Source organism: Nicotiana sylvestris, chromosome 4 (genome assembly GCF_000393655.2).
Source record: "Nicotiana sylvestris chromosome 4, ASM39365v2, whole genome shotgun sequence".
NCBI lineage: Eukaryota > Viridiplantae > Streptophyta > Magnoliopsida > Solanales > Solanaceae > Nicotiana > Nicotiana sylvestris.
This window is the reverse complement of record NC_091060.1, coordinates 121,909,864-121,936,267: the sequence shown is the minus strand read 5'-3', so window position 1 is coordinate 121,936,267 and position 26,404 is coordinate 121,909,864. Positions and strand designations below refer to the sequence as shown.

Here is a 26,404-nt window from a genome sequence, read left to right as displayed (position 1 = left end):
TATCACCTAGATTTTGGAGGCAGATAAATTAGAAACTATGTACTTGAGGGTTGAGAAGTATTTCCTCCGGTTCACTTTCAATAATTTTTTTGGTTGTTTTTGCACCTATTATGAAATTCACCTTTTATTATTAATTTTAATAATTAAATATATTAAACTTAATTTGTTCACTTGAAAAAATACAACAAATACTTCTAGGCTCTTTATTCCAAGGGCAACTTTGGAAAAAAAAGTTAATTTCTTCTTGATATATGAAAAAATCAAATATTGTGAATCACAAAAAAGGTCAAAAATCAATTAAAGTGGACCGGAGGGAACATTATGCTATGGGTGTTTAATGGGCCGGGTTGACCCGGTTCCGAACCGGCCCAGCGCAGTATTAAACCAGACCGGACCAGTAGGTAGGGGGTCGGACAGGGCTAAGTTAGGGGGGGGTTAAGGGGTTGAGCTGGCTAGCTTCAAAATTTCAATTAACTAGATCGGTCTAAACCTGTAAAGTTAATTCACTGTTGAACCGGTTAACCGGACCGGTCCAACGACTATTTCAGTTTTTTTTTTAAATTAACTTGACCGTTGGCAACGATCAGCTTCCAATTTGACCGTTGCCCAATGGATATTTTGCAAGAATAGCCCTTTTTGGGCATTTATTTTATAAAAAAATAACACTTTTTGTAATTAGTAATTTAGCACTTTGAGAAACTATAAATACACCCTCCCTCTTCTTCATTTCTTCGCTCATCTCTCATTTCTCAAACTCAAAATCTCAGATGTCATTCTCTCATTCTTCAAAATTGCAATCAATTATTTGGCTCTCATTTTTTTTAGAATTTAATTTATGTTATTATTTGAAGTTTGATGTTTGAACTTTGAAAAATTAACGTTTCTTCGTGATAATATTGAAGTTGCGAAATTTAATTTTAAATATTCAAGACTTCAAAAATCATCAAGTGTTCAATTTATCAAGGAATTCGGTGCATTCCCTCCGACTCTTTCTCTTATTTACTATTTTATTTACATATTTAATTTTTGTTAGTAGTTAAATTTTCACAATATGTTTAATGCTGTAAAAAGAGTTTGTAATAAGGTTGTTAATCGGGGTAATCGGGGAAAATCGAAAAAGAGGTACTACTTCAACTTCTAGTTTAAATGACTTTACACATGTTTCTGAAACATCACCTAATAATAATATAGATTATGAACAATTACAGGAAGATTTCGGTATAGAAGATAATGAATTAGAAATTGAAGATGAGACATCACTTATATCTAGTAGTGTTGGAGTTGGTAGCAGGGTGGTAGTCTTGGCGCTAGTAGTAGACCACCTGTGGCCCCGCCTAGTGATCAGAGAAGGAGAAGTAAAGTTTGAAAATATTTTGAGGAAATAGAGAATTCTGATAGAGTTAGATACAAAATTTGTAAAGATGATTTTAAACATAAGACTAGAGGAAGTTTAGGGGGGAATGAGACACTTAGTAAACATCTGAGAATTACTCATCCTATAGAATGGGCTCTGATTTAGATAAAAATTAAGGAACTCTAAACCTTAGTACTGGAGGACTTATGAAATATGATAAAATAAAAGATCGCGAGGAGTTAGCAAATATTATTGCTTTGGGTTGTCTACTTTTTTCTTTTGATTCTTCATCATATCTTATTATGTATATTCAAAAGATTTATAATCTTTTATTTAAAGGTATCCCTAGAAGTACTTGTAGGTCTGATATCTTTAGACTTCATGGACAATATCAGACATACATACGTTATTTGTTTGACCACCTTCCTTGTGGAGTTTCTCTAACTTCTGATATTGACCATGTTGTTAATGCAAATAATTATTTGACAATTACATGTTATTGGATAGATAATAATTATTGTATGCAAAAATATATTATCGCTTTTAAATATGACGAAGATCAAAGTCATACTGCTAATTTTTATAAGTACTACTACTTGTGAATTGTTGAATTTTATAATCTTAATAAAAAATATTATGTATGTCTTTTGATAGTGTTTCTAACAATAATTCCGCTATTTCAATATTAAGACTGCATTTGAAACCACTACTTGACGAAATTTTTCGTGTAGGGGTGCATGTCATGTTTATAATTTAATTATTAAAAGTGAACTTGATTTATTTTCAACTGAGATTACTCATGTTAGAAGAGCAGATGTTATTATTCAAGGAAATAATAGACAATCTAAAATTAGGGAATTTAAGACTAAGTGTACCGAGCATAACCTTAACCCCCGGTTCATGTCAGATGAAATTGTTACTAGATGGAATTATACATACTTATTTTTAAAAAATGTTGCTACAAATATAGATTGCCGATAACTGAAGTTGCTAATGCGTATTGTACTGATCCAAACCGTATGTTAACAACTAATACTTAGGAGGTCATTAATGATGTTGTTAAATTTTTACATAAATTTTATACAGCTACTGTTGAGTTTTCTGGAGCATATTACCCTACTGTTACTATGGCTTTAGTACGTATAACTGAAATTTCTTTTCTACTCTCTGAATTTAAGAAGAAAGAAATATATAAACGTGCTGTTAAAAAAATATAAGCAAAATTCAAAAAATATTTCTTTCCAATTCCTCCGATTTACTTAATTGCTGTTGTTGTAAATCCTTCTATTAATATGTCTAATTGTCACCAATTAATTAATGCTTTATATACTTATATGGAGATTGGACCAACTGAAATTCCAGATATATATTGTTGTATGAACAAGCTAAATGATTATTTACAACACTTATATAATTATTATGCAAATATAACTGATTATGTTGCTATTAATATAGGCAATGTTAATCTCACTATGCATTGTACCACTTCTACTGCATCTGCTACTATGGATGAAGATGAAGGCCTTGATGGTTATAATATTTGGTCTACATTTCCTTCCACTCAAACCAGTAGCAGGAACATTGATGAACTTCAATTCTAGTTGCAAAAGCAAATAGAGCCTCGCACAAAGGAATTTTCACTGTTGGGATGGTGGCATGAGAATAAAAAGCAATTTCCTGTACTTTCCTCTATGGCTCGGGACATGTTGAATGTGCCAATTTCAACTGTTGCATCAGAGAGTGCATTTAGTCAAGCAAGACAACAACTAGGAGGCATCCGTCACTCATTGAGAAGCAATGCTTTGAAAGTTTTAGTATGTTTCAGAGATTGGATTAGATCGGAACGAAGAAATCAGGGACATAAAGATGTTGATAAACCAGAAGACGAGGAACTTGGAGATATATTAACACATGGTAACCCATTTGAATTTAACATTCCAGAAGATGGCCAAGAAGTTCATATTTATTATGTAGAACTTACTAAGGTAATGTAAAACCTTTGAAGTTCTGAATTTATATTTAATAATTAAACTTTGAATTTACTCTTTTTTCATTAATTTAGTTGTTGTTAAATGTAAACTTTAATTTGCAAGTTTGAAATAAAAAAAAAACTTACAAATTATAAGTGCAATTTTTTTCCATCTTCATTATGTTATATTATCTTAAATTCTTAATGAAATATTCAAATATAAGGATTTTAAAGCCTTTGCATCCTTTATTCAATCACTCTTTTTATAAGGTTGTTTTTTGTTTTATATTTTTACTTTATATTAATATAAATTACGATAATTATACAAAATGCAAAAAAAAAAAAATTAAATAAACCCGGCATGCCCCCTTAGGCCCGAAACCGTTCTGGTTCAATATTTCACCGGATGGGCCACAGTCCGTTAAACCCGGTTTGGAAAAATCGGTAACCGGCCTGAACTGGTGATCGCCCGGTCACTTTTTACTGTTAAAATAGCACGGTCTAGCCAGTTTTTGGACTGATCATTCAAAAATAGCCAGTGTTTGCCAAGTCATTGAAAAATAGCCACTATTTTGCTGCAACAGAAACCGGTCTAGCATAATATACTGGAGTTCGGTGCACCTGTGTATGAACTTCCAGCATAATATGCTGGACCGGTATACTTTGCTGGCTCCAGTATAATATACTGGAGACTGGAGCATTGGTGCTCCAAACTCCAGTATATTATGCTGGACCGGTATATTATACTGGAACTCCAGTATATTATGTTGGAGTTTTTTTATTTATTTTGAATAGTATTTTCGTTCAAATTTATCTTTACATGAAAAGTGATTAAATCTCGATTACTTTTGAAACTGTGGCTATTTTTGAATGATCACTTATAAATTTGGCTATTTTTGAATTTCTCCTCTTTTTACTTCACCCGGACCGGCCTGACCCACCCCTTTATCACCTTTATGTAATGCTGTTACTTGCAACAAAAATTAGAAGAGAGAAAGTGAGAGAACCGTAAAACAAGGCATAAAAATTAATTATTGTTATGATAAATATCACATTATGGTGAATGTCTACTCTTCTTCCATGATCTTCATCTCAAATGCTTAATGACATATTCAATGACATATTTTGTATGTTCAATGACATATTCCATGACATATTTTCTTCACTTTTTATGCCTATATAAAGGCCTTGTAATAGATAGGAAAATACACACAATTGAAGAAGAAATAAAAATCTTTCTTCCTCTCTTTCTATCTATATCTCTTAGTTTGTTTTGTTTCTTCTATATTGTTATTTTGGGTTATATTTTATAACACGTTATCAGCACGAGGCTCTACCATCTCAAGAAGATCTTTGAGAAAATTAAGGTATAATTTTTCTCAAATTTGTATTTTTTTAAATGTCTGATATTATGAAAAGAAAGTTCGTTGCCCTTAAAATTTCGAGCAAGAACTATATGACATGGGTATTGGATGCTGAAATCCATTTAGATGCAATGGGTCTTGGAGATGCCATTAAAGATAAAGATAAAGCATCTACACAAGACTGTACTAAGACCTTGATTTTCTTGCGCCATCACCTTGATGAAGGGTTGAAAATTGAATATCTCACAGTGAAAGATCCATTTGTTTTGTGGAATGGTTTAAAGGAAAGATATGACAACTTAAAGTTGGTCACTCTTCCACAAGCACGATATGATTGAGCTCATCTTAGGCTCCAAGACTTTAAGTCTGTTTCTGAATATAATTCTGCTATGTTTAGAATTACTTCCAAATTGAAACTCTGTGGAGATAATATCAGTGACTATGATATACTTGAAAAAACGTTTACAACGTTTCATGCTTCCAATATGGTCTTACAACAGCAATACCGAGAGAAAGGCTTCACAAAGTACTCTCAGTTAATTTCTCTTCTACTTGTGGCTGGACGAAACAATGAATTGCTTATGAGAAATCATGAAAATCGACCCACTGGGTCTACACCATTGCCTAAAGAGGATGAGGTGTATTCCCATTATGCTAATCATGGAAAAGGTCGTGGCCATATTCGTGGTCGTAGTCGCGGTCGTGGTCGTGGCCATGTCCAAGGAAGAAAGTTTCATGGTGTTAATCATCCTCCACCGAAAAATAACTTCCAAAAAAGGAAAGGTAAATATGAGAAGCGAAATGTAGAGGGTTCAGAAACTAAATGCTATCGTTGCGGTGGAAAAGGGCATTGGGCAAAAATTTGTCGCATACCAAAACATTTGGTTGAGCTTTATCAAGCATCTCTGAAGAATAAAGGCTCTGAAGCCAATCTTGTCTATGATAATGAATTTGACATCACCCACTTGGGTGTGGCAGATTTTTTTGAGCACCCTGATGAAAAAATAAACCACTTGATTGGTGATGGATCTGTGGTTAGAGATGATTGAGCAATTTAATTTTTATGCTTTTCTATTCGTAGTATGTAATGAATAAACATCTCGTAATTTTTATTGCACTCTATAATTCTTCTTATGTAGTTCTTAAGAATATTTTTATTTCCGAAATTTTATAAATTTCACAAACAATGAGTAATATCCTATTAATTAGTATTCTAGTCTCAGTGATCTTTTAACGATTTTAACTTTCCTATACATTGCTTTAATTCTCTTTAAGAGAAGGTTTACAAGCACCCTGGAACAACTTTTGTTACTTCACCCTCAATTTTTTTTATGAGTATGTTCTTTTCTTACACGGATCAATTATATTTCATACAATGTGTAGGAAAATGCAAATAATTTATACTTGTAAATAAATTTGTTGTAGTTGTATTAGTCATATGTGTACTTGTATTATTTTTTGCGTAATTATTTGTATAATAATTAGAATTTGCCAGAAAATGCATTAAAGGCTACTATTGAATTATTGGTTTAACTTTATTTCTTTTCCATTTTTCTCTAAAAATACTAATAGTTATTCATATACTTCTTTTGTATGTCAAACTATGGGAAACAAATATGGATATCTTTCAAAGCAAACTTGGATCAAAGTTCAATTATAAAAATATTTGCTTAATTGATTCATGTACGACACATACAATATTCAAAGAGAAGAAATATTTCTCTCATTTAAGTATGTGTAAGGCAGATATTACTACAATTTCTGGTAGTAGTAATCTAATTGAAGGCTCTGGAAGAGCTACTATAACTCTGCCTATGGGAACAATAATTATCATTGAGAATGCAATGTTCTCCTCCAAGTCCAAGAGGAACTTGTTGAGTTTTAAAGATATCCGCAAAAATGGATTTCATATTGAGACAATAGATGAGAATAATATAGAATATCTCATCGTTACCAAGAATGTCTCTGGCCAGAAAAGAATTATTGAGAAGTTCCCATCTTTATCTTGTGGCATGTATTGGACAAAAATTAGTGCAATTGAGGCACATTCTACCTTAAACCAAAAGGTTACTGCTTACAATACTTTTGTACTTTGGCATGATCGATTGGGCCATCCTGGATCAATTATGATGAGACGAATCATAGAAAACTCAAATGGGCATCCATTAAAGAATTTAAAAATTCTTTTAAATAATGAATTTTCTTGCATTTCTTGTTATCAAGGCAAGTTAATTATAAGACCATCACCAACAAAGGTTGGGATTGAGTCCCCAACGTTTTTAGAACGTATACAAGGGGACATTTGTGGACCTATTCACCCACCTAGTGGGTCGATTAGATATTTTATGGTCTTAATAGATGCATCCTCTAGATGGTCTCATGTATGCCTATTGTCATCTCGCAACCTCGCGTTTGCAAAATTAATGGCACAAATAATCCAATTACGGGCACAATTTCCCGATAATCCAATTAAGTCTATTAGACTTGATAATGCTGTTGAGTTTTCATCCCAAGCATTTAATGATTATTGCTTACCAATTGGGATAAAAGTGGAACATCCTGTAGCTCATGTTCACACTCAAAATGGCCTTGCAGAGTCTTTAATTAAACGTGTGCAATTGATAGCAAGACCGTTACTCATGAAAACGAAGTTGCCCACTTCTGTTTGGGGTCACGCCATTTTATATGCAACAATGCTAATTCGTCTCAGACCGACAAATTATCACAAATATTTCCCGTTGCAATTAGTTTTAGGTCATGAACCTAATATATCTCATCTAAGAATTTTTGGATGCGCTGTATATGTGCATGTAGCACCCCCATATCGCACCAAGATGGGTCCCCAAAGAAGGTTAGGAATATATGTTGGGTTTGAATCACCCTCCATTATTCGTTACCTTGAAACATTAACGGGAGATTTGTTCACTGCTCGTTTTGCAGATTGTCGATTCGATGAGGCATTTTCCCCAAAATTAGGGGGAGAAATTAGTGAAACAAAACGTGAAATTTTGTGAAAAAATACATCATTGTCTCATCTTGATCCACGTGCATCTATTTGTGACACAGAGGTGCAAAAGATTATCCATTTGCAGAAAATAGCAAATCAAATGCCAGATGCATTTACGGATTTGAAAAGGATAACAAAATCACATATCCCTGCAGAGAATGTTCCAATCCGTATTGATGTCCCTATTGGACAATCTTCTAGTGTCATAGCTAATGAGTCAAAAGCACGCCTAAAACGTGGCATACCATTAGGTTCTAAGGATCGAAATCCTAGAAAAAGAAAAACAAATGATCAAGATGACACTACGAAAGAGTCACATAAAGAAATTCACGATTTAACCAATCCTGAGATTCATGAGGAAATCAATGAGCCTGAGACTCAAGAAAATAAGGAACTATCAATTAATTCAATCGATATTGAGATAAATTTGAATCGAATGGATAGAGTGGCAGATTACATCTTTGCATATAATGTTGCATCTAGCATTATGCAAGAAAGTGAGGATCTTGAACCTCAATCTGTTGGAGAATGTCGACAAAGACTTGATTGGTCAAAATGGCAAGAAGCAATCCAATTAGAGTTAAGTTCACTTGCAAAACGTGAAGTTTTTGGGCATGTAGTCCAAACACCTAATGGTGTTAAGCCTGTTGGCTACAAATGAGTCTTTGTACGCAAAAGGAATGAGAAAAATGAGGTACAAAGATATAAGGCACGCCTTGTTGCACAAGGATTTTCACAAAGGCTGGTGTCGATTATGAAGAGACATATTCTCCTGTTATGGATGCTATAACATTCCGTTATCTCATTAGTTTTGCTGTCCATGAAAAACTTGACATGCATTTAATGGATGTAGTTACAGCCTACCTTTATGGCTCACTTGATAATGATATATACATGAAAATTCCCGAGGGATTTGAAATGCCTAACGCACAGAATTCAAATTCCCGGGAAACATTTTCAATCAAATTGCAAAGATCTTTGTATGGTCTAAAGCAATCAGGAAGAATGTGGTATAACCGTCTTAGTGAGTATTTATTAAAAGAGGGTTATATAAATGATGCCATTTGTCCATGTATTTTTATAAAGAAAACAACATCGGAATTTGTTGTACTTGCCGTATATGTTGATGACATAAACCTTATTGGAACTCCTACAGAACTCCAAAAGGCAACTGATTATTTAAAGAAGGAATTCGAGATGAAAGATCTCGGAAAGACAAAATTATATCTCGTTTGCAAATTGAACATTTGACAAATGAGATTTTTGTTCATCAATCTGCCTACATTAAAAAGGTATTGAAAAGGTTTTACATGGATTGAACACATCCATTAAGTACTCCGATGATTGTTCGATCACTTGATGTGAATAAGGATCCGTTTCAACCTCAAGAAAAGAATAAAGAGCTTCTTGGTCCTGAAGTACCATATCTTAGTGCAATTGGTGCACTAATGTATCTTGCTAACACTACAAGGCCTGACACTACAAGGTATCTTAATGTATCGGTTAATGTCTTAGCAAGATATAACTCTGCTCCTATAAGGAGATACTGGAATGGGATCAAACACATATTGCGATATTTAAAAGGGACTACTGATATGGGCTTATTTTATGGCAATGATTGCAATCCTGATCTTGTTGGTTATGCCGATGCTGGGTATTTATCTGACCCGCATAAGGCTCGATCTCAAACAGGTTATGTGTTTACATGTGGCGGCACTGCCATATCTTGGCGATCGACTAAGCAATCAATCGTGGCTACTTCTTCTAATCATGCTGAGATAATTGCTATTCATGAAGCAAGTCGAGAATGTATTTGGTTGAGGTCTATAATACATCTTATCCGAGACAAATGTGGTTTGAAGTGTGAAAAACTACCCACAATTTTGTATGAAGACAATGCAGCATACATAGCCCAATTGAAGGGAGGATTCATAAAAGAAGATAGGACAAAGCACATTTTCCCAAAGTTATTTTTTACACATGATCTTCAAAAGAATGGTGATATCAATGTGCAACAAATTCGTTCAAGTGATAATATGGCTGATTTGTTCACCAAATCTCTACCAACATCAACCTTCAAGAAACTGGTGTACAAAATTGGGATGCGAAGACTCAAGGATATGAGTTGATGCTCTCATCAGGGGGAGTTAATACGCGTTGTACTCTTTTTTTCTTACAAGGTTTTGTCCCATTGGGTTTTCCTTGCAAGGTTTTTAACGAGGCAACCAAAAGGCGTATTTCTAAACATGTGTACTCTTTTTCCTTCACTAGGATTTTTTTTTCATAGAGTTTTTTTTCCTAATAAGGTTTTAACGAGGCACATTATCTTTGGACATCCAAGGGGGAGTGTTATGATAAATATCACATTATGGTGGATGTCTACTCTTCTTCCATGATCTTCATCTCAAATGCTTAATGACATATTCGATGACATATTTTGTATGTTCAATGCCATATTCCATGACATATTTTCTTCACTTTTTATGCCTATATAAAGACCTTGTAATAAATAGGAAAATACACACAATTGAAGAAGAAATAAGATATTTCTTCCTCTCTTTCTATCTATATCTCTTAGTTTGTTTTGCTTGTTCTATATTGTTATTTTGGGTTATATTTTATAACAATTATTTCTATTTCTATTTCTATTGTATAGAAAGGAGAAGTTGGTCGACCAAGGGCAAAATTGCCATTTTACGTTGCTATTTTATTTTATTTTTTCTATTTCTATTTCTATTGGTTGGTCGCGGGCAAATCTCTTATTTAGTTCCCCAAAGTAATAAATAGTAATCTGTTCAGTATACACCCACACAATTCTAGAAGAATCTCTTTTGAGAACAAGAAACCCTCGGTTGTTTCATTTGATTTCTCTTCATGGTCTTTCAATTTCAGTAAGCTTTTCTCTCAATTTTTGCTTTAATTTTCTTCCAATTCTTTTCAAAGATTACTCTATTAAAATGGTAATTTTTTCCTTCTCTCATTTTTCTCTTTCCAAAAATCAGATGCAAAGTTGCTCTTCTCTTGTTCCAACAATCTTCATCAATTTCATACTTATTTCACTTCTATTCATCTTCTCAGCGGGCTATCGCCATGTAAGGTATGCTTTTCTTTAATGTTTTCCCAAATCTTCTTCTAGCTCTCTTCAGATTTTCGAACGTATAGCTGAAATCCATGGCTGTTGTTGCAATGTTTTTGCCTAACTGTCTCTTCAATATTCTTAGGCATTCACTTTATACATTTTAATTTGCATGATCGTTATTTTTCTTTAAACTTTCAAAGACTACTCTTTCAGTTCTTTTCGTCTTCACAGTTCAGTGTTACATTTAATTTCGATTATGCTTTTCTTTCAATTTTTGCCTAAACTTTTTCAAGTTTTCTTCGCCCTTTCCAGTTTCATGGCTGAAATTAGTGACTAATGTTGTCCTTTTCTTCTGATCCTCTTAAATTTTCCACATCTGCTCTGCTTAGGGAAGTTATTATGAGTTCCCAAGTTGGTAATTTGTTAAATCTCTCATCAACTAGAAAAGTCTTATTTTGACATATTTCAAATACTAGATATTTTCGTTTCTATACATCTTACTGCGTCAAGAGAAACCAAAATGAATTTTTCGATTTTTTAGCATATTTCCTCTTCTGCTACTTGAAATGATGGTATGGCTCCTCATTTTTCAGTTTTTGCTTCTTATTCAGATGTATTCTATGTTTTGGATATTTATGCTTCTGCAACTGTGAAAGAATTCCCTAGCAAAAGTTTAGATTTGTATTCTTAATTTTGGCTACAAAAATTAAATATGTAATTCAAGCCTCAATCCTTAGAAAAATATTCAAGGAATAGAAAAGTTGCAGAGATATCGAATATGAATCATAACAATGATGAGCACTTTGGAAAAATATATGCTGACAAATTAAGAGGACTAAGAGATGTGCATTACATAAACTAAACTTTCTACACGTTAAAATTCTTGAAATACCACTTTATTGTTTTTAAGATACGCCATCATCGGTTTCTTTCAAAGACTGTCTTCCTAATCTTGTGCAAGAGATCAGGGATTAGCATACACTCTTTCTTAGTTACTCATCTAATTTAGGAGAGCTATTCCAATGAAAGAGGGTTCTTAAATTCCTAAAATTCTATTTACTAGGTCAGAAGTTGATTATTGTTTCTTTTGAGCTTCTAGATCGTATATGCAAAGTGATTGATTATTTTAATAAAAAGTCCTTTTTGATGGAACTGAATCTTAGACCCCACACAACCGGAAGACTTGGAGCAGCTAAGAGGGCTTTTTTTAACTTTATTTTGTTGAGAAAGATGGTCATCTAATTACAATTTATTTCCTTTTCTTTTAAGTGTTGGGACGAGCTAATGAGACCAGTATTTTGACATAGCAATTTATTATACTAATAGATGCTGAATCTTTCACTAGGTTCAGTCAAAGAAATATTTAAATAGTATATTCTAGAGGTATTGATTTTATCTCCTCTAACCAAAACCATTGATTGTATGGACAATGCATCTCAGACGGTCCATTAAAATGCAAGTTGGTTCTGTCTCTCATTGCATCTATGCCTGCTAAATTACACTTTTGTGCTTTATTGTTTTATTTTTTATTTGATAATATCTAATTTTCTTAAAACATTCTTCTATTTGTTGTTTGTTATGCATCCTTATAGCCGTATATGCATTATCTCTACAGAAAGATTGAAATTAAAATATTATTTTTCCTTTGAGGTGATATCTTGGGATGTTAATTGAATATTACAGTAGAAAGGAAGAAGGTTAATCAGTCTTGTAAACATGCATTATAGTTTGCTAAATGATTAATCCATATTATATAAACAGATTAAGTTCTTGAATTTTTAAATTTTAAAGTAAGATATATAAAGTTTTCAGAAAAATGGTGCATCCAGCACATGAAGTGATTTGCAAGTTGTCTTCAAGAATTTTTTTATTAAATTTATATTTTGGGTTCTGAAATGCTATTCCTTTTGGGTATCGGTTACTTTCAGTTAAAGCTATAATTGACTTGGAGAAACAAGCTGCTAATGACACGCTAGGTGAAAGAAAGATTTGTATAACCTGACTGTTTGTTGATTCTGAGAAGCAACTAAATCTTTTTACTTAGCTCCATACTTCTCCATTTGTCAAACTTCATAAGAGGATTTTGATCAAGTGTTGAGTCAAAAGGTGTATTGCACTTCTCTAAGCTATAATTATAGAAAACTTGTGCATAAATTTTTCCTGTAATTAGATAGTTATGATCTAGTGTTGAAACCTTAGTTGCGAATATATTTCTTAGTTTCATTTATTGCAATTCAATTTGAGCCAAATGAAAATGTTCTAACCATAAAATATTATGGTAAGGACAGTAAAGACAAAGTTGTAAATGGTAGTGATCCATGTGTGTTGAAAAATTGTGGTAAAGTTTATAATTGGGCCTTTTAAATGCTGATGTTGCTATATGACTGCTAGGTAGCTCTATGCCATACAGTTGGAAGCTGAATATTCTGATTTAATGTAGTATGCAAGACCACTAGGAAGTGATAGTAGGTAGACAATTGATCACATAAAATCACATTCATTGAGTTAAGAGGTGTGTGTAAGAAATTTATGCTCTATTCATTTATTCTTTTGATGAGAATCAGTTTCTGTTCATGTCCTCTATCTAAAGTTACCAAGATCCACCACTGATACTTTGAATGGCCACGCTCAATGCAGTTAAATTTTGGCTGCTCAGTGATTGTTATTTGAATCTGCAGGTAATATCATGTAAATTCATTTTCTTCGTTTTGATTTCAAATTCAATTTTAGGGTTGTTTGACATAAATTTTATATATTTGATTGATATCTTTATTTTTGAAGATTTGTATGTGACTTTGGTAATATTTGATTTTTGAAATAAGTAGAGTCACTTAAGAACAAGTATCTGATTTCAAGTTGCCTCATATAACACTAAGCTGATGAATCTATCTCTCTTGCGAAAAGTCATTATGAGAATACTACGAGAGGTAGCTAGATTTTGTGAAGGTCCTTTGCTAGATTGTGCCAGCAATGTAGAATATATGGATGAATATCTAGGTTATCCAGAAGGATAAGTAGTGCAAGTCCCTCGAGCCATATGCACATTCCAGCGCTGCTTGGAGGCATTTAGAATTTATATTAGTAAGCTACTAAATAAAAATTTCTTATCATCTCATCCAATGATGATAGAAACTTTCTAGATTTCAATGATAATAAAATAAATTGTATGGCTTTGCAGAGTATGGTAGCAATAGTAGAAATGACAGGAGATCGAGTAGAGGTTAACGTTAATGAAAATCGACAAGAAAAAGCAATCTGGTTCTATATACTTGTGGAGTGATGGGTTCCATTAGCGCCTCATGTCATGTCTTTTAAGCATTGTAGTTTTTTTGCTTTTGAAGTAGGAATACGTTATGTCTTTTTATGGAATTTAGCTTTTTTTATTTTAAACTTGTAATTTCAAACAGAGTAAACTGTCATGCCAAAGAATTTTTTATGTACTGTATAGTGTATACAACCAAATATTATATATTGTGTATTTGTATGGATGTTTTATATTCAGCTATTCAGTTCCCCTATTGCAACTATTATAATTAATTTTCTGCTATAATCAATTTTATGCTTGTGTGAAATCGAAATATACTACCACCGCAGAAGTGTTGGGCCCCACGGGCAATTATAACAGAAGAAAAAGTGTGGGAAGGGAAGAAGAAAAAGGTTTTGAAGACCTACTTTGACTTGGCATTTCTTCAATATTAAATAAGTATTCGCTAACGCAATTTTTCAAGTGTTTTGACTATTGAATGATTGTGGGCGGAAATGTGTTACACCTAAACACGTTAATAGTTTAGTTTAAATTTCCAAAATCCGAATTCTAGACTCAAGATCATGGCTTCCGTCGATTTAGGGAATCCATCTAACAAACAAACAGTGACTGTCACCGGAGTTGAAGAAACCCTAGACCGAATCAGTCAATTGCCGGAATCACTCATGATTCAAATTCTCTCTCTTTTGCCAACCAAGGAGGCATTCAGAAGCTGTATTCTATCAAAAAGGTGGCAGTATCTCTGTACTTCAGTTTATAATCTAAATTTCACTGACGCTGATAATATGCCACAAGAAGCCTTTATATCCTATGTAGACTCTGCCTTAGCTCGTTGCACTTCTTCCAAAATCAAAATATTCCAGCTCACTTTCGGTTGGCAGCATGTTTACTGGTCGCAATACAGCCAATGGCTGGCATTTGCTGTCGAAAAAGAAACGGAACATGTTGAATTGAAGTCATTTGGTGATGATTATGACATTTTCACATTGCCTCAATTCATCTACACTTGTTCGTCGTTGATAACATTGAAATTGATCCGCTGTGCACTTGATAAAGAAGTAATTATAGCGTGGAAGTCGCTAAAGAGCTTAGTGTTGATCGATATGGTGTTAGATGGTGACGATATTGTGAACCTACTCTCAGGTTCTCCTGCTTTGGAAACTTTGGAATTTAATGTATGCATGGGTTTCCGTCGTCTCGAAATTAGTTCGTCAAATTTGAAGAGACTAAATATTAAAAGCTGGAGGTTGTTGGATGTCGAAGATGATCATTCCTTGGAAATTTTTGCGCCATATCTTCAGCATTTGGAGATCTCTGGAAGTATTTCTGATCTCAAGTGCAGGCTACTAAATGTATCCTCTCTGGTCAATGCTAAACTTACTTTCAACAATGATTGCGAAAAAGATATTCAGGATTGGAATGGATATCATGTCGATGATGCAGTGGACAGTTGTCGTGATTATCATCAATCATTTATCATCGTCGTGCAAGATTATCTTCAAAAGTTAAGTAATGTGACCAACCTCACAATTGGAACATGGTTAACAGAGGTTTGTTTATTAGTCAAAATACTTTATTTACTCTATTTGAATTTAACAAAAAGTTGCAAAGGGGGAAAGGTTTTAAGAGTCAGATGCAATTGGGCACTTTTATGCAGATTGTACAATGCACTGGTAAATAGAGACCACTCTGAACAAGAAGACATTAATAAATTCCAGTTGCAGAATATATCTTTATAAGTCATCAAATTTATAAAGATATTTTGCCAGATCTGATCCCCTAAAATATTCGATTTTAATTTATCAGAGTATCACAACAGGGTTAAGACCATCATCCGTAAGTTAACCGACAAAGTCTGCTTAGCTGCTTACAATCTCATGTTGCAGGTCCTGTGCATGCTGCAGCTCGAAGAGGTGCCAATTCCAGAACTAAAATGCAAATATCTAACACTAAAGTTACATTTAAAAAAGCTTAATTTGTGTGGGGTAGCTAGCCTTTTGCGAGCCTCGCCTCATGTGGAGACACTCAACATAGACGTGGCAACGATGAGTGTAACTTCCTGGAACTTTTTCTCCTCTGTTTACATATTCATTTTATGATGGTTTAACACCTCCCTCTCCTGTGAAGTTGTTTCTGAAGTAGAATGCAAATATATCCTTGATTGTCAGAAGCTTTGCTAATGTCACTGTAAAGCTTCATGTTAATATGGTGTTGCTACCTTTGGCTAGTGGCAGAGTCAGAATTTTCACTAAGGGGTGTCAAAATATAAAAATTTAAATGTACGACAAAGTCAGGGGATTCATAATATAATATTCATACATTTTAAAAAAAAAGGTACCTAGCTACAAAATGCAATTTTCTGGCGAATTGACATCCCTTGGTATAAGGTGGCTCCCCCACTGCCTTTTGCAAATGAGCTCTGAAACGAAAAGGTTTTTGCACTATCACTCATTTCTTGGGTTACTTATGCCATAAATCTTTATGATATGGACACCCATCCTAGTCTGTTTTCAAGTACCATTAAGATTTGTTGGTTCTGAAATAATTCTCTACCACACACTTCTGCTATGAAATCACTTTGTCACTTTAGTGCAATTTCCATTTGGCTACCTGCATTTGGTCCTGATTATATTCTCTGTCTCCAGCTTCATGATTCCTTCTGTCACTTTAAGTTAAGATATTTGGCCAAAGGAGATAATGTTGATTTGCGGATATGGACTTCAAGCTTTGTGTTTCCCAGCCTCAAGAATGTTAAGATTGTCAACTCCTTGGGGGTGTGCTTGAAGGATCATTTCAAACCGGGCTGTGACAAGCTTTTCGAACTTTCAAAAATTCTGTTAAAGAACGCGACTGTTTTGGAGAAGTTCTTTATCGTATCAAAGAAAAGAAAGTGCAGGAGATGTTCAACGGACTGTGTGTCCCAATATTTTCTTCAATTGGCTGAGAAATTGTTAGGTTGTCCAAGATCCTCCACCAATTCTGTGATTCTCTTCCAAGAGTGAGCTTTTCATGATCTGACTGCCAGTAGTTTCCTGTCGCAGTATATACAAGAAATGTTGACTTATATTGAGTTCTTGGTAAGCTGCTCATGCTATCATGAATTTTAACTTCTCTATAAGCTTGTAACTAATTACTTTTTATTATTGGCCTTACCTATGTGGCATACCAAATGTTATTGTATCTTGGTTTATCATGATTCATGAAGTATTTCTTTGTTGCATTTTAGGTGGTGCACATGCGCCTTGAAATTTTCTGGCGACTCTTAGCAAGTCACATTTTTTTATGATAGTTAGCGGCATGAAATGTTGTGTTTTACTACCTTGCTTTGTCAATAGCATCAAGGTCTATGATTGTGTTCGTGTTTCTTGTTGACTTATATTGGTTTGCATTGTTTATTTACCTTAAATAGCCTCGAGCAGTTGTAATTGAGGCTTACAGTGCTGTTGAATCTTTTTGCTTGAAGTTAAGGTTGTATGATTAGATCTATCTGTTTGATTCACCTGAAATCTACATTCTTGGGGCATATTTTTGTTGGATGGGACAGCTTACACGGGGTTGTGAAGAACTTTTTGGAACAACAACTCTCTTGATAAATGTCTTGAGAAATAGTTTAGTTTCTGTTTTCCCTTTGTTTAATAGAACTACCTTTCTGGGTTTGGTTGAACAGCATATAAACAACCAATTTAGTGAACTTTGCAGAAGTGTCAGGCGCTAATGGAATCGAAGTATATTTCTTAATCTTTGATGTACGACTTCATAGTTTTTTTAATCTTTGATGTACGACTTGAAAGTTCTGCATTACCTTCAATAGTATTGTAGCTTCATTCATTATTCTCTTCTATCCCAGTGAAATGACTAAAAATTCCCGTGTTCGCCCTCAATCTTGACTTGTGTTCGACCTATTTTAATGACACAAAATATTATGACCAGTCAAATTGTGTGATCCTAATGGTAATTTTCTGTGTCTTGCAAAATAAAATTGAGTTATTTAACAAGCTTGATTGGGTATTGGTTTAGAGTCAATGGAATCAGTATAATAGGTTAAATACCGTTAATTCCGTAAAAATTGCACGGGGCGCCCTATTTGGTCGCCCCCATTTAACCTATACCCATTTTTCTAAATTTTTTTAATTTGTACCCACTTTTTAAATAACTTCAGTCTCCTTTCTCCTACTCCTTCTCCTCATTCGTTTTCTTCTTCAAGTTACAAAACAAACTAGTATTGATCTCCAAAAGCAACACTGCTTTAGTTATAAAGTCAATTTTTTTTAATTGAACAGTTCGGCAGTTGTATTTCTGCTCCAAATTTACAGCAAATTAGTCTTAGGAAAAAGTTTAAGTTACCAATAGGATGAGCTGTAAAATTTTGGAGTTTTTGTATGTTTATTCGTGTTTGAGCTGAGAAGATGTACACTATTTTTCTTAAAAAATCACTGCTAATTGTGGTGCTTCAGCTCTAGAGCTGAACTTCGCCAGTTATAAACAAAAATCAGCTCTAGAGCTGAAGTTCGCCAGTTACAAAACAAAAACTTCGCCAGTTACAAAAACAAAAACTTCAGCTCTAGAGCTGAACTTCGCCAGTTACAAAAACAAAAATTTCAGCTCTAGAGCTGAAGTTCGCTAGTTAAAAAACAAAAAACTTTAGCTCTAGAGCTGAACTTCAGGCCCGACTACTAGAATGCTAAAGTTTTGCGTGATTGCCTTTGCTACTTCAACCCCGTATGCTGAAGTTATGCGAAAAAGCGGGTACGTTTGCAATTTTTTTTTGCAAAGCAGGCACAAGTTAAAACTTGACACAAAAAGTGGGTATAGATGCAAATGCCCCGTGTGACGTAATCTCTAAGCCAATGCTGATAAATCATTTAATTTAAGTGGTTAAAAATAGTCAGAAGTCCATAAAACCTTTATGGAGCATTTCTAGATCCCTCATTGAAACTTATATAAACAAAATGGTTTATTAATCCAGCAAACTTGGAGGTAAAAACCTCAATGGAGAGCAGCATTATACGAGACATTGAGCAGCTAGAGCTAGTTTTCGATTTGGTTACTTGTTCAATGCTGTAATTTTAAATGTGACTTTTGGCCACCCTATAAGCTTCCAAAATTGAAGGACTAGTGTTGTTGATAAATAAGATGAAGAGTTGGAGACGAATGGAAGGATAAAAATGTCAATTATACTATATATAGAATCAAATAAGCCTATTTTCGCAATAATATAAACAAAAAGGGGTCGGCCCTGCCCCTGAACTATCAGGTTTGGTCTAAAATTGCCCTACATCTACCTATTGGGCTAAATATAACCTTCCGGTTAAGAGTTTGGCTCACAACTGCCCTAATAGTTAACATCCCATATCAGATTAAAAATTAATATTATTTTGGGAAACTTACACAAATATCCCGAATAAGTCTCAACTTACCAACCTCTAGCCACTAGTCATATACTTACCAAAACTAGCCAAGTACATATAAAAATTGAAAAACCAAATAAATAAGATTCCCTCTCTCAAAGAATCACATGCAAAAATCATCTTCCATATCACGCATGTATCTCACACACAAGTATATATAGATAACATGTGATACACAATTGATACATATGTGATACACAAATGATACACAATGTGATACACATACCATTTTTTTCATGTTCATTTTTTACTTCGAATTTTATTCAAACCACCTCAAACTTCACCAAATCATCCCAAAACTGAGATTCAAGCTCCTTAAGATGTATCCAATCTATTCTAATAACACCCACTCAAACAAAATAAAAATTTGATATTTTTTTGCTACAAATAACTAATTGACTAATATTAGTAATATTTTTTGAATTGACCAATTTTTGTAATCAGCTCCTTATAAATGGACAAAGCTGGTAGTTTTCCTATTATTTTTTAATGATGTGGCATTATCCTAATGGTTGATTTAAAACCCACCTCAAATATGTCTAACCCACCCATTCTACCCATTAAACTCTCTAACTCATCGATGATTTCTACATCCTATAGTACATAAAATACACCCTATATTTCCCGAAAAGTCAGTTTCACACTCAACTTTTACGAGCGTTCTAGTACTGCTCTATTATTATTTATGGTGAAATTAATATCTCCTTCAAAGATGAGGTGGCAAAAAAAGTGAGTTCACCTCACTCAAAGCGAGTGGGAAGATGAAAAAAAATATTAAAAGCTGCTTAAATTATACATGTCATTTCTTCGTTGGTTATTACATTTGGTTACACTTAATTAGTTGTATTTATTGTTGTACTAATCCTTTTAATTTTTTTTCCTTTCTCTTCTTTATTTTCCCTGTTGTCTTCTCTTCTCTTTCTCTCTTTCCTTTCTTATTACATACGAGTAATGAGATGAAAATACTTGTTAATGTTGTTCGCAATCTATGTGTGTTAGATATTTCAAATATTCATATGTAACTATACTACAGCTTCAGAGTTCAAAGACTTCTTCAGGATCTCAATGATTCACTTTTGTAGGTCATTTTCCAAGCTAAAATACTTCTACACTGAATCAACAAAAGAGGATACATGAAAAATATCTTGCCAGGTACTTGATTATAAACTCATATAATCTATATAATTGTTAAAGAGCTCTTAAATGGTTAAATGGGAACTATCTTCTTCTTTCTTCCTTTTTCCCGATATAATTATGCCGAAAGCCAATATACGAAATTTAAATTTACAAAAGAATAACCAAAAACTTGAAGAACAGATACTGCTCTCTCCCCCCCCCCCCCAAAAAAAAATACTTATTTTTTAGGAAATAAAAAATAATCTTCTTTTCATGATTTTTTTCCAAAATGTTATTAAAACATTTTTACCTAGTTAGTATTTAATTTTTGCTAATAGTGTCCGAACTAAATTTGTTGGTTGAACTACTATATAACATGCTTCTTTTTGGAATGAATAGCGTAAAATATGAAGCAATCTTGTACAAAGAAGCATCTCTTACCTTGAATATTGAGAGATAGAGAAACCAGAGTAGATATAAAGCGTAATACTTATCATAAGCGGGACTTCATTTTCCACTGGCAACGGACATTTAAAATATGAATCTCTCTTCCACTTTGATAAAAGACAAAAGTATATTTGTTTACCGTGAAAATAGTAATAACAATTAAATTTGTTAATGAGACTCTAAAAATACATGATCTATTTTTATGCTAGTTTGTTAAGCAGTTGGTGCTAAGTGTATGAGATTTAGAAACGAAATAAAGTTAAGGAGAGAGATATAATCGAACTGATAGGTCAGTTATTCGGGGCCTTGGGCTTGTCGATTCTGGGCCTGGAGGTTGATTCCGGAGCTTGATTACGAGCTATCGAAGACAGTTGCTATGTGACTAACAGTTATAATAAAATCAATAGAGGCTCTTTATGGCCAATGATAGGCAATAAATGATGAACAAATATGAAGACAATAAATGAAAGCAATATTATCAAGAGAGTGTATGAGAGAGCAAAGAGAATGTTCTTCCATATTTATTATGGAGCAGATGGAGCAACCGAACCTTTACAAAATGTCAAACCCCCTTTATATAGGAGGGGAACTTCAACATAGTACAAAAGCATTAATTACATGAGTAGGGGGATGGGACAATTAGACGGCACATGGCTCTGCCAATGCTAACTGCATGCCTAGGGAGCTCTCCAGTCCCATCATGACCGCGACCAACATTGTCGTTAGGTCGGGTGTCAACGAACCTCGAGGGAGGGAGTTTGACCACAACCTCGTAGCCTCGAGATCTCGAGATGATCGCCTTAATGACGAGAAATTGGACCCTCCGATTTTTCCGTATACAGATAGTCTTCGCGTTTCCTAGAACGAAGTGATATGAAATGATTTTGAGCCTCCATTCCGAGGACATCATTGCCGTGACGTCATCCTATCAGAGCATTAAATGCCATGTCCCAAAAAACTGTGCAAGGGACGCCATCAAATGTGACTATCAACAGATTCACGAACCGCTATTGGCTCGTCCCTTACCCTGCCCATGTGGTTCCTATAAATACATCAACCTTTTGATAATCCTTATTTTCCCAACATCTTCAAATTCGCGAATCTAGACCCATCTCCTTTTACATTATTCCTTTTCACTTTCTTAGAGAAAATTTTACCATCGCAATGGCCAGAACTTCCAGGATGGTTCCTCGGCAGAACGAAGTCGCCTCTTCATCTCGGTCGTCTAAGGAGAAAACAAAGGTGATACCCACTCTAGGACAATGTACTCCCCCCGCTCTTGACATGTCGAAAGATTATATGATCGATAAACCCCCTTCTACACCGGGCCGATGCGAACACATGTCTCGGTATGTCAGTGTCGTGACCGATGCGGGGACGGTAAAAAAGGACTACCGATAGAAGAAGGCGGTGGAGGTGGAGATTCCTAGCCCTGATGAGAACATAATGGATTACAAAGACAATTTCCTCCACGTATATACTTATCCCTTTACTTTGAGTCCGGCTGAGCCTTCTGGATCCCCTCCCCTGGAGATAGATCCGGTCATCCTCGACTTTTGCGACAAATATCAGGTGACGCTCGGTCAAATCTATCCCTCTTTTTGCAGGATAGTCTTGATGCTCTGTTATTTCACTGATAAGGTTGGAGACGAGACCTTTACCCTGAATCATTTGATCAGGATATACATCCCCCGGTTCTATCGAGGCTTGATTAGGCTTCGTCATCGATCCAAGAAATCATTTTTCTCGAGCACGGATAAGGAGAAATATCGGGGATGGATGAGTAGGTTCATCCAGGTTAGAACCTAGGACATCATTCCGGCCGAGAAGATGCCTTTTCCGGAGAGGTGGAACATGCAACGTAAGCATTTTTTCCTTCGGACATGTTTTAAGTTGTTCTTTCCTTTCTTCCAAAGAGATAACCTCTTTTTGTTTTCTGCAGCTGCTACTTGGTATCCTGAAGTGGTCTCGGATCTGCCGGGGTGGATTGAGCGGTTGGACAAAAAGTTTCTATATCTTGCCCGATCTTGGACTGACTTGGCCAAGATGCGTTGTGTGGACAAGAATCATGGTAAAGTTTCTCTTGCCGCCTACGTCTCAACCCTTCTTGTGCTGACAAGTTGTGGCCGCTATGCTCGTGTAGGACTTGACGAGAATATGCTGATAAGACCACCCCTTAGAGGCGGGACGGAGGTTTCGGAGCCTGCCGAGGGAAATAAAAGGAAAGGTAAGGAGCTGCCGACCCTTCTGTGATGAATAAACCTAAGCCGCACAAGCCTAGAGTCACCATTGGGACCTCAACTTCTACTTCCGAGGCAAGCCTCAGTACTGGGGACGAAAATGATGATGAGAGCGGATACCATTTGGAGGAGATGCTGAGGCCGGGCACGGGAGCTCCGCAGCTACTCCGACCGAAAGCTGCCGAATCAGGGACGGCTAACTTAGGTCGGCCCCGCAGACTGAAGACCCTCGAAGAGGGAATCAATGTGGCCTCGGATCCCATGATCGGGTTCGGCGCAGTTTTCGTTGGGGGGACCGTTGCTGCTGACCTAGAAGGGTTGGGACCCAGAGCTTTTCAGGAGTAGGAATTGCATCTCGGGGACATTGGTGATATAAGTGATTTCATTTTCGGCTCTCATTTCTCGTCAGGGGAGCTAAGGGATGCTCAAGATGCGAACGCCGCCAAAGCCGAGGGTCCTCTGAAGGGGGGAGTCACGCTTGGCGATATTCTTGATGATGTTAGCGGGAACGTCGATCTTGATGCTCCCGGCTCTGTCAAGGCGGCCGAGAGGTTCATGTAGCAGGTGATAGCTACTTTAAGTATATTTCTTTTAGCCTCGGGCATCTTTCTTCATTCTTCTAACTTTTTTGTTTTGCTGTAGTGCAAGGAGATGTGCGATCATTCCCTCTTCAGGCTTAACGGGGAGCTTTCGTGCCATGAGAAGGAGCTTGAGAAATTGTCCTCGAGACAGCGAGAGTCGGAGGCTCGTTCTGTACAGAAGGAGAAAGAGTCAGGCGAGCTCCAGGCTACTTTGGAGGGAGCACCGAGAAAAAGCTACCCTTGTCGAGCAGGTATTTTGTTATGCATGAGTCTTTCCCTTGTTCCCATAATTTGGTACTGAACGATTTACTTTTCTTTTTGTAGGTCGAGTAAAATGACTCGCAGATTGGGCGACTAGATGTGGAGATCCTTGGGTTGAGGAAACAAAACGAGGCAGTGACCTCGAATTTGCGTCGACCCATGATCTTTTCAAGGATGCTCGAAAAAAGATAGCTGAGCTGGTTGCGGTCAAGTAAGAGATCAAAATAAATGTAGCTACTTACCTGAAGGACGCAACCATAGCGCATCAAATAGCCCGTGACGTATTGATAAAGGCTGAGAAGAAACTGACTTGGGACATTGATAATAGGCTATATAGACGATATTTACACCCTAAATGTACCATGCTCTATTTTTGTTTTAAAGGCTAAATGATAACAAAATACTCTAATTGGTGTTCTTTTGTTTCGCAGGGACTAATCCGAGTTAGGAAGAGACTATGGAGTATTTTGAGAGTCAATAATGTGGATAAAAGGTCAATTAAGAATAACTTGAGCAAAAACAAGCAAGAAAGAGGCAAAGGAGGACTGGGCTGAAGGCCACCACGACCGCGGTCGACTGTGGCTGGACCGCGGTAGACCAAGAAAGTGAGGCAGGATGTTTGAGTTTCACCGCAGCCGCGGTAGACTGTGTAACTGCCCAGAACTTTTGGGACTAAAGTGTAAATCGGGGGAAACTTATTCCAACCCTTTATAAACTCAACAAACTCGCCCAAGAAAAGGTTAAGGTTGTTTTTAGACTAATCTGGAGGCAAGAACGAGTGTAAGAAGAGCAACCAACCATTAGAGTTTTTCTATCTTCTGTTTGTTATTTCAGTTGCACATTATGAATATTTTTATAATTTTATTTTGCATTGCTATGAGTAGCTAAACATTTAATCTAGGGTTGATGGAACCAATTGTTAGATGAAGTTGTGACTCAATTTTGTTATAATCGAGCCGGGTTTATTATATGATTGTTCAATTATATGTTGTATGGTGATTAATTGAATGGGCCCTTGATTAATCGTGTCTAATTGCATTGTGTTGCTTGAGAAAGAATACTAGGTTAGACTATTGTTGAACAACACAACTTTTGGGTTATTGAAGAGATTCATTACTTGAACTTAAAAGTGGGGTTAGAGATAATGAAACTTTGGTGGGATAATTCAGAGCTGCATAAATTATCAGCTAGAGTAGTTTGAGAGAATGCTCTAGTAAATTATCATAGTTGATCGAGAGATAATTGCGATAACCCATAGCTCATAGTCCTCATAGAGTATTACGTCGAGATTATAGCAAAAGAGTTAAGACTTAAACTAGCAATTGGGGAAATCAATACCCTAGACCTTTTTACCATTGAATTATCTTTGATTTAGAATATTGTTAGTTTTAATATTATTTTGAATTAGTTAAACAAAACCCAATATTTATTGATACAAATCTTGAATCTGGAAATTATTTGAGCTGGTAATAGTATCACCAAGAGTTGTAATAGATAGGTTAGTTCCCTAAGGATTCGACTCCGGATTTGAAAATCGGATTATATTTGCAACGACCGCTTTGTCTTTTATTAGGCATAGTTGGGCATGATCAAATTTTGGCGCCGTTGTTGGAGAATTAACGGTGTTATTTATTACAACTTAGAAGTAGTGCTACAATTATTAGTTTAGATCAAGTTTCTACGGTGTTAAATAATTTTTTTCCATTGCAATTCTCGCGTTTAAACTCTTGTGGGATTCAGGTGTATGCCTAGAGATTCTTCGAGGACTGGTGAACTGCTTGATGAACTCTCAGACCCCGAGAAAACATTTAGGGCATTGAACCATGCCAACAAGAAGAACAAACAATCACAACAAATACACCAACTTGAAATTGAAATGGGTGGCGTAGATAACGTCAATGGAAACATCAGGGATGATCAAGCTAACCCAAACGTCATAGTGGTGGCACCTCTTGTGCCAGAAGCTGCACTTTATGATTGGGCACAACCAACAGCTGACAACCTAGCCACCGCCATTGCTGTGCCCCCAATACAAGCACAGACATTCCAGATCACAAACAACATGCTGCATCTTCTGCAGAATAAGAGATTGTTCTCCGGGTCACACATTGAGGACCCTCAACAACACTTGAAAAATTTTCTGTCAGTTTGTGTGACCCAAAGGCAACCAAATGTGACCCTAGAAGCCATCAAGTTGTTATTGTTCCCGTTCTCTATGACTGGGAAAGCTCAGACTTGGCTGAATTCGCTTCCAATAAATTCCATTGTCACATGGGAGGAATTAGTCAAGCAGTTCCTGAACAAGTTTTACCC

The 26,404-nt window shown here is 35.5% G+C and overlaps 2 protein-coding genes across 9 annotated transcripts; both read left to right on the top strand.

The window, feature by feature from the left end:
- The first annotated feature begins 3,045 nt into the window (after positions 1 to 3,045).
- On the top strand, positions 3,046 to 5,736 carry LOC138890092 (uncharacterized). Its single transcript, XM_070173446.1, has 3 exons — positions 3,046 to 3,339; positions 4,747 to 4,991; positions 5,085 to 5,736. The coding sequence occupies exons 1-3, from the start codon at positions 3,046 to 3,048 to the stop codon at positions 5,734 to 5,736; spliced, it is 1,191 nt and encodes a 396-aa protein (XP_070029547.1).
- Positions 5,737 to 10,491: 4,755 nt separating this feature from the next.
- On the top strand, positions 10,492 to 17,256 carry LOC104249491 (F-box protein At5g03100-like). 8 transcript variants are annotated; one of them, XM_009805924.2, is made up of 6 exons: positions 10,492 to 10,585; positions 10,697 to 10,791; positions 13,411 to 13,451; positions 14,621 to 15,588; positions 15,925 to 16,089; positions 16,684 to 17,256. In XM_009805924.2, exons 4-6 carry the CDS (start codon positions 14,704 to 14,706, stop codon positions 17,038 to 17,040), a joined length of 1,407 nt encoding a protein of 468 aa, XP_009804226.1. In that variant the 5' UTR covers positions 10,492 to 10,585; positions 10,697 to 10,791; positions 13,411 to 13,451; positions 14,621 to 14,703; the 3' UTR covers positions 17,041 to 17,256. The 8 variants fall into 8 exon arrangements, with proteins under 8 accessions (XP_009804226.1, XP_070028318.1, XP_009804228.1 ...); XM_070172217.1 differs by having other exon boundaries at positions 13,952 to 15,588; XM_009805926.2 differs by lacking the exon at positions 13,411 to 13,451.
- The last annotated feature ends 9,148 nt before the right edge of the window (positions 17,257 to 26,404 follow it).